The sequence below is a fragment of the Sciurus carolinensis genome, chromosome 4, assembly GCF_902686445.1.
Source record: "Sciurus carolinensis chromosome 4, mSciCar1.2, whole genome shotgun sequence".
Classification (NCBI taxonomy): Eukaryota; Metazoa; Chordata; class Mammalia; order Rodentia; family Sciuridae; genus Sciurus; species Sciurus carolinensis.
This window is the reverse complement of record NC_062216.1, coordinates 146,697,963-146,706,663: the sequence shown is the minus strand read 5'-3', so window position 1 is coordinate 146,706,663 and position 8,701 is coordinate 146,697,963. Positions and strand designations below refer to the sequence as shown.

The 8,701-nt window shown below is 38.2% G+C and overlaps 1 protein-coding gene across 2 annotated transcripts; it reads left to right on the top strand.

Moving 5' to 3' along the window:
• The first annotated feature begins 1,730 nt into the window (after positions 1-1,730).
• Positions 1,731-2,148, top strand: LOC124982322 (DPH3 homolog). Of its 2 annotated transcripts, XM_047548745.1 has the most exons (2): positions 1,731-1,834; positions 1,910-2,148. In XM_047548745.1, the coding sequence occupies exons 1-2, from the start codon at positions 1,731-1,733 to the stop codon at positions 1,977-1,979; spliced, it is 174 nt and encodes a 57-aa protein (XP_047404701.1). In that variant the 3' UTR covers positions 1,980-2,148. The 2 variants fall into 2 exon arrangements, with proteins under 2 accessions (XP_047404701.1, XP_047404700.1); XM_047548744.1 differs by having other exon boundaries at positions 1,731-2,148.
• The last annotated feature ends 6,553 nt before the right edge of the window (positions 2,149-8,701 follow it).

Here is an 8,701-nt window from a genome sequence, read left to right as displayed (position 1 = left end):
TCATTGAATAGATTGTTCATTCCTTTGGTTTGTTTCTCTAAGCCTTCCTCAATCCCAATAATTCTTAAATTTGGCCTTTTCATGATATCCCATAATTCTTGTAGATTCTGTTCATGATTTCTTACCATCTTTTCTGTTTGGCCAACTTTGCTTTCAAGATTAAATAATTTGTCTTCAATGTCTGAGGTTCTGTCTTCCAGGTGTTCTATCCTATTGGTTATGCTTTCTATGGAGTTTTTAACTTGGTTTATTGTTTCCTTCATTTCAAGGATTTCAGTTTGGTTTTTTTTCAGTATCTCTAACTCTTTATTGAAATGATCTCTTGCTTCCCGTATTTGGTCTTTTAACTGTTGATTGGTGCGATCATTTAATGCCTGCATTTGCTCTTTCATCTCCTCCTTCAATGCCTGCATTTGCTCTTTCATCTCCTCATTAGCTTCCCTGATCGTTTTAATTACGTACATTCTGAACTCCCTTTCTGACATTTCTTCTGCTGTGCTGTCATTGGGTTTTATTGATGTAGTATCTAGGTTTGTTTGGGACATTTTCTTCCCTTGTTTTCTCATATTGGTCAGTTGTCAGTGGGACCCTGAGATATTGCAGTTTTCCGCTACTGGCTTATAGTGTTCCGGTAGATTTCCAGTGTATCACCTCCCAGCCTTCAGTAGCCTAATGTCTTGGAGGAATCTGATAAAGCAGCTCATCCGAAGAAAACTGCCCCTAGCCCCCTACTGGTTCCACGGTTTGGAACTGGCTCTGTGCGGAAATGCTCTCACTGTGGGCCTGCGCCGTGCAGCTGGCCGTGTGGGAGGAGCCCACTGCCGGAGTGTGGAAGGCTACCTTGGGAAGACTCTAGCTGCCCTGCCCGGCTCCAATAAGCCACCTCTATCTGGGCCTGCCACCCGGGCCGAGCTTTACCCAGTGGGCAGACTCACCCGTGGCTCTATTTCAGTCCGAGTCTCTCAATGCCTCCCCTTCTTAACTCCAGGGTTCTGGAGCGACTGGGGGTGCAGTCTCCCTCTAGGCCGCCATCTTGGATCGCCCCGTGAAGAGAGCCTGCAGCCGGAGTGGGCAGAGCCGCCTAAAGCGGTCTCTGGCTGCCCTGCCCTAATCCCAGAGGCTGTTTGCGGATCGCGGCTCTCCGCTGGTTTGTTGCTGGAGTACGCTGAGCTGCAGGGGCTCCGGGACTCGGAGCTTGTTCTGGTCAGAAAGGCTCTCACTAGCGGGCTACTCAATCTTAAAGAAGAATGAAATTATGGCATTTGCCAATAAATGGATGGAGTTGGAGAATATCATGCTAAGCAAAAAAAGTCAACCCCCCAAAACCAAAGACTGAATGTTTTCTCTGATATGCAGATGCTAATTCACAATAAGCTGCGGGGTGGCTAGGGAAGAATAGAGGTACTTTGGATTAGGCAGATGGGATGAAGGAAGGGGAGTGGGCAAGGGGGTAGGAAGGACAGTAGAATGAATTGAACATTATTACCCTATGTGCATATATGATTACATGACCTGTGTAACTCTACATGTATGACCGGGAGAATGAGACATTATACTCCATTTATGTATGATGTGTCAGAATGCATTCTACCATCATGTATAACTAATTAGAACAGCCTGCACCTGTGTGTGTGGGGACGATGCTGGTTCCGGGCCGGCCTTGAGAAAGTTAGACCAACTAGAGGAGCTGTAGGAGGCCGGGCGGCAGTGTTTTGCAGGCCCCGACGACCATGGCGGTGTTTCACGACAAGGTGGAGATCGAGGACTTCCAGTATGACGAGGACTCCGAAACGTATTTCTACCCCTGCCCGTGTGGGGATAATTTTTCCATCACCAAGGAAGATTTGGAGAATGGGGAAAACGTGGCAATCTGTCCTAGCTGCTCTTTCATTATAAAAGTGATTTATGACAAAGATCAATTTATGTGTGGAGAAACAGTCCCAGCCCCTTCAACCAACAAAGAATTAGTAAAATGCTGAAGAAACCTTCAGGAATCCACATCCTGAACAGTTAAGAATGAGCCCAGATGGAAATATCAAATGCAGAGAAACTGATTTTTTTCAAGGGGACAGCTGTTTTGTGGATTGCCATTCTGTTTTCATGTGTATCTTTTCACCAACTGCTGAGTTCATCTTCAAATAGAGAAGTGAGCCCCAGACATGTCATACCCAGATTTCATGTTTAGAACATTGAATTGGAAGCATTCTTAATTATCCACCTGAGTTTAAAGGAAGATAATTTTAAATCAGTGCTTTCTTTCCCTTAGTTATCATTTTTATACCTTAAACCTAATTCTGTATCTGATAACAGCATCATCTACCTCAGTCATTAGGATTTCTTAGTTAAAATGAGATTATATTTTTAAACAGTTTCTAAGATGGCTAAAATTAGCCCTTTCTTTGAAATTTGAATCAACTTTATTATTCTAACTTAAAGAAAATCCGTTGCTTCATCAGGACTGCACTTTGGATTCCCTCACCAAGCCAGTCTCTCCAGTCTTGCCATTACTAGAATGTTCATGTTCTGTTTAGCATGTCATTTGTGTTACACTTCATGCACAGAGTTCTAGTAAGAGAAAAGATGGGCTACAGTTTCTCCATCACTACAAGTTAGTGAATAAGGAAGAAAAGTCTAAAGTAAAATGGTCAAAGAAGTGGTGATTCCTTATGTTCCTTAAAAATCATGACAAGATTTAAAAAAAAAAAAAAGGAAGCAAAGTTGTTAATGAGAGGAGTTAAATGTGCCAAGTTAGTAAATGAATGCTTTAATTATTTTACCAGATCAGAGCAAAAATTTTTGTATCTGGGTTTTTGTTTATTTTCTGATAAAGCTAATGAAATTGTAGTTCATAGAGGGGTTAAGGCCAAGTCTCTGTGACTGGTGCCAGTGCTTTTAGCCTATCACAGTATTGTGTCACTACTAAAAAGTAAAGCATCTACAATGGAGAATGAACTAGAAAATGGGAGGCCTGTTCTGAGTAAATACATCCATATGGACACATCTAATAAGCCTCTATAGCATGCAACCAAACCAAACATGCACCTCTACAGAGAAGTGTTGCCATGGAGAAGAAAAATATATGAAGATAGACTATTGGTCTTCCTTTGCTAGAGTGCTGAGTTAGAATCATGAGAAAATTGGAAAATTTCCATTATAAACACAACTTTGCTGCATATATGAAAATGCACTGATAACTGGCAAGTTGTTTTGGGTGGCTCCTGTAATTAGAAAAGCATACTAGAGTATCAGTGTTCTACACTGATTGATAAATGAACTACACACTCCTTGGAAGTTTAAATTAAAACAAATGGACTTTTTTTTTTTAATCTTGCAGCAGCATGGCTATATACAGGCATTAGGTTGAGACATAATAAATCAAAATTGTATGCTAGACGTAATTGGTACGTTATATGCTGTATTTGTGATACAGCGAGAAATCTCATTGACTCTTTGGAACACTATCAGCCCAGAAATAATCCACACTCTTTGAAAAGCAAAGTGACTGCTCAGATGAACAGAGCAGGGTACAGGTTGATTCTGGTGGCAGCGACCTGCAAAGAGAAATGAACTGTCCCATGCTCATCATAGGTGGTGCTAATATAAACTTTCTCTCCTGCTGATGAACAGACAATCTTAATGTAGGTCTACTGTGAGCATAGAACAGGAAGAAAAGTTGCCCAAGTTCAAACATCCCAGGAGAAAATAAATATAAACAACTTTGGCAGTCAGTGATTGTTGATATACTGCAATAATAGAATGATTTTGTTTTAAAGCAACTGTGTTAAGTTTGAGAAAGAACATACCAGGAATTAATCCTATAGTAAGCAGAAAGTAAAACCAAGGTTTTTCAGGTGTGACTGGAGTTCTGAGTGATGCTTGTGCCTTATTTAGCCCCACAGGTGTTCACAGTGGAGCACCTCTGTGAACTGATTTAACCCAGTCTCTGCTTAGCTCTGGAGTCTGAGTCCAGCCAGGCCAGTGGATCCCTCTTCTGTACGGGTATAGGAGATGGGGTCAGAAGGTTTTCAACTGTCAGTTCTCATTTCAGGTGTGGGAGCTTACTGGAATGGAATGGGTAATTAAAACCTTTATAAACTCGAAACTGTCTGAATCATGAATTACAGGAAATGGGAACTCCAGTTTTCATCAGTGACTTGATGTTACCACACTTCTGAGTTTGAAAATTAAGTTGGCTGTTTAAAGGATTCTGTGTATATTTTATACATTCAGAAGCATTTTTCTTAGATAGCACCAAATATTTTTTTAACTGTACATATTTATTACCAGGATAAATTTTATTGGCATGCTAAATAAAATCTGATAATTTCAAATAAATAAATAAATAAATAATTAGAACAAATTAAAAGAAGAAAAAGGGAAAGAAAGAATAAAAAAAAAAGGATAATGTCTTTGCCTTCATGAAGTCTACACCCCAATGATGGTCTCACAAGTGACCCTAGCATACTGCTTCTGACAGTATGGCATATTTCCATGAGGTTTACCGAAGGCTTCTTAAGTTTGTTACTGTAACAAATACTTGAGATAATCAGCTCATAAGAGAAAAGGATTATTTTGGCTCACAGGCTTGGAAGTTCAGTCCATGATCAGTTGGCCCTGTTGCTTTGGGGTCGGTAGCAAGGCAGCATATTATGGCTGGGAGTGCATGGTGGAGCAAGCTCCTCACTTCATGGTCTGTAATGAAAAGAGAAAGGAGACTAGGGTGCCTTTGAGGACACACTCCCATTGACATAAGATGCTCCACTAGGCCCTACCTCTTAAGGTCTACCACCTCCCTATGGTGCCATGGGTTGGGAACCAAGCTATGGATACATGTGTCTTTGGAAGACATTACAGATCTAAAATTCTAGTGAAAGATAGGTGGCTATTTGTGTTCGTTTCGTTTAAAGAAAGTCTTTTTCATTAAGTGTCAGAATCAGTGGTTCTTAATACATTCATCAAGGTATAAAACTATCACCACTATCTAACTCCAGAACATTTTCAACACAACAAAGTACCTTTCTCATTAGTAGCCACTCCCCATTCTTTCCTTCCCCCAGTCTCTGACAAACACTAATCCACTTTCTGGCTCTATGAATTTGCCTATATTGAACATTGGATATGGAAGGAATCACACATCATGTCTAGTTTCTTTAATTAGCATTAAAGTTTTAAAGTTTTGTCCACATTTTACCATGAATCAATACTTCATTTTTTATTATCAGATAATATTCCACTATATAGATGCACCATACTCTGTTTAACCACTAATAATTTCATAGGCCTTTGGGTTGTTTCCATTTTTGGCTACTTTGAGTAATGCTGCTATGAACATTTGTGACCACATTTTTGTGTGGACATATGTATTCAGTTATTATAGATACATACCTAGGAGTGGAATTGCTGGCTTAGATGGTAAATCTATTGTTTGAAAAATGTTTGAACACTTTAATAACCAACAAAAACATGTCTGTGGACTTACAGACTGTTCTGAAAAAAAATTAAACATACAATTACCAGAGGGACAGTTCTAAGTAAAAGGTAACTGTAGTATTTTACATTCCTGCTGGCAACTTAGAGGACTTCAGCTTCTTTTTTAAAAAATTATTTTTTACAGACTGCATTTTGATTCATTGTACACAAATGGGGTACATCATTTTGTTTCTATGGTTATACAAGATGTAGATTCATACCATTTGTGTAATCATACATGTACATAGGGTAATGATGTCTGTCTCATTCCACCATTTTTCATACCCTGCCTTCCGCTCATCCTTCTATGTAATCTAAAGTTCCTCTATTCTTCTCTCTCTCCCCTTATATATCATTATCCACTTATCAGGGAAAACATTCAACTTTTGGTTTTTTGGGATTGGCTTATTTCACTTAGCATGATATTCTCCAATTCCATCCATTTGTTTGCAAATGTCATAATATTATTCTTCTTTATGACTGAATAATATTCCATTGTGTATATATATCACAGTTTCTTTATCCATTCATCTGTTGAAGGGCATCTAGGTTGGTTCCACAATCTAGCTATTGTGAATTGAGCTGCTATAAACATTGATGTGGCTGTGTTACTGTAGTATGCTAATATTGTCCTTTGGGTATAAACCGAGGAGAGGGATAACTGGGTCAAAAGGTGGGTCCATTCCAAGTTTTCTGAGGATTCTCCACACTGCTTTCCAGAGTGGCTGCACCAATTTTCAACTCCACTAGCAATGTAAAAGTGTGTCTTTTCCCCCACATCTATGCCAGCATCTATTTTTGTTTGTGCTCTTGATAACAGCCATTCTAATTGGAGTAAGATGAAATCTTAAAGAGTTGTTTTAATTTGCATTTCTCTAATTACTAGAGATGTTGAACACTTTTTTATATATTTATTAATCGCCTGTATGTCTTCTTCTGTTAAGTGTTTGATCAGCTCCTTGGTCCATTTATTGATTGGGTTCTTTGTATTGACTTCAGCTTCTTAACATTCTCACCAACAGTTATTATGATCTTTTTTATTACAGCTATCATAGTGTCTATGAAGTAGTATCTTGTTGTAGTTTTGATTTACATTTTCTGGCAACTAAGGATGTTGGGCATCTTTTTGTAGGTTTACTGGACCTTTATATATCTCCTTTGTTGAAGTATCTATCCAAATCATTTTTGTCTATTTTGTTAGTTGATGGGGACATGCACTTGAAGAAAAATGAAAGTGTAGTCTGATAGAGAATAAGAGGGAAACTAATTTTAGAAAAGGTAGTGAGAAATAAGTGATGTAAGTGAACTGATTATGCAAAGATTTTGAAGACTATTCAAGATAAAGGGAATAGGAAGAGCTATGAAAAAAGTTAAGTGTGGTAATAAAATAGGGAGTGGTTAGAAGGAGGGACCATAGTACACAGGTTGGTCTAGGGAACTCTCTTTGTGGACTGACATTTAGCAAAGACCTACTAGCATCATCAATTTCATCTTTACCATCATCTCTTTTATGCAGTCACTTGTAAAGTCCTAGTGATGCTTCACATTAACTGATCTTCCAATCTTCTAATTTATGATGAGGAAGCAAAGGGAAAGCAGGCAAGTAAGTTTCCCTAGTGGGAAAAGGGAGAAAAATTCCTCTAAGTGGAAGCCTGCCGAAACACATGGAATTGGCTACATAAACTGTGAATTACTATTATTTTATTTTTATGAGACAGCAATAGTAACAACAACATCTTTCTAAAAGGTTAAAACTTAAGCTCTAAACCTTAGAAGAGGAATTACAATTTTTTAGGATAACCATTTGCCAACAGGAATTATTGGTTCAGGACCAAGGACAGCATCCCAGCTTTTTTTTTTTTTCCTGCCCCCTCCCTTCATTTTAATTATTTCACACCTGTATAAATATCTCCTCTTTTACTTTCCTACTGCAACTGTTCCAATAATGCCAGACTCCTTTGCTACAGTGTACTCCATTGCACTGAGTTCCTCCATGAATACCAGTTTTATTCATGGGTTTTCTTTCAACACCTCCCCTACTTTGATAGTAAAATACACATAACACAACATTTACCATTTACCCATTTTATGAGTGTACTTCTAAGACATTAAGCATATTCACATTTTTGCAACCACCACCATCTACCTACAGATTTTTTTCATCTTCACAAACTGAAGCTCCATATCCAGTAAGCAATAACTTTCACCCGCCCCCCACCCCCAATTCCCTGAAAAACACTATTCTAGTTTGTTTTTCTCCCCTCTGCTTTTTGATTGGTTCACAGGATGGTTCACCAATAGCATAAGCATCTAAAACTTAGGAACTTGAACTTGTTATAAATGCCAATCACTGGACCCTACTGAGACAGAAACTCTGGAGTAGAACCCTAAAATCTGTATATTAATGGATTAATACAATATAATACTGTTGTTGCTCTATGGATATTTGCATCATTTCTATGGACTTACTGCTTTACAGAACTTAGTTTTTCCATTGATTGGTTTTCATTGTTTCATGTAGTGAATCCTGTCTCCCCAATTAAACCATTAAGGATAATGATCATGTTTTTAAATTTCTTTAATAGGTCTTTTCAATGGTATAGAGCTGGCTATCAATAGTGAAAGTCTTCAATCAATATAGTAGCCATTTATTGTGCCTCTGCTATCTGTCTGGGATTGTGATGGTTTGAGGAATAATACCAAAATGAATATATCACAGTTCTTGTCTTTGCCAACCTTTCTTTAATGAGGTCTGGTAGATAAATAAACATAATATTGATAGATGTAATGCAGCAATATAAAATAGAGCCAAGTAGAACACTAAGGAACATACCATAGGGACACAAAGGAAGAAATAATAAGTTATGTTTTTATAATATTGAAACTGGTTCAGAGAAAGATAGTTTCAAGCAAATGTATCTTTCCAGGCCCTGAGATAGGTTTCTTTGTGTGGTAGCTGGAGGGAGAGAATAGCATGACATTCACAACTATAGGAACAATTCTGGCAGTACCTCCAAAATGTGGCTGTGCATTGTTAACACTGATCATTTAAGTACTGGCCCAGGGGAGATGTCTGGATAGACAGGAAATAAGACTTGGTTTGAGGCATTTTAAAGTACACTTAAAGTGCATTTTAAAAGCACTTTAAATGCATGATATGTGCAGTGGTTCCCAAATATTGATGTTTTATAATCACCTAGACATCTTGTTTAAAAACACAGATTTCTAGCAT

Excerpts from the sequence above, each read along its gene's own strand:
- LOC124982322 (XM_047548744.1), top strand. The coding sequence starts at position 1,731 with ATGGCGGTGTTTCACGACAAGGTGGAGATCGAGGACTTCCAGTATGAC.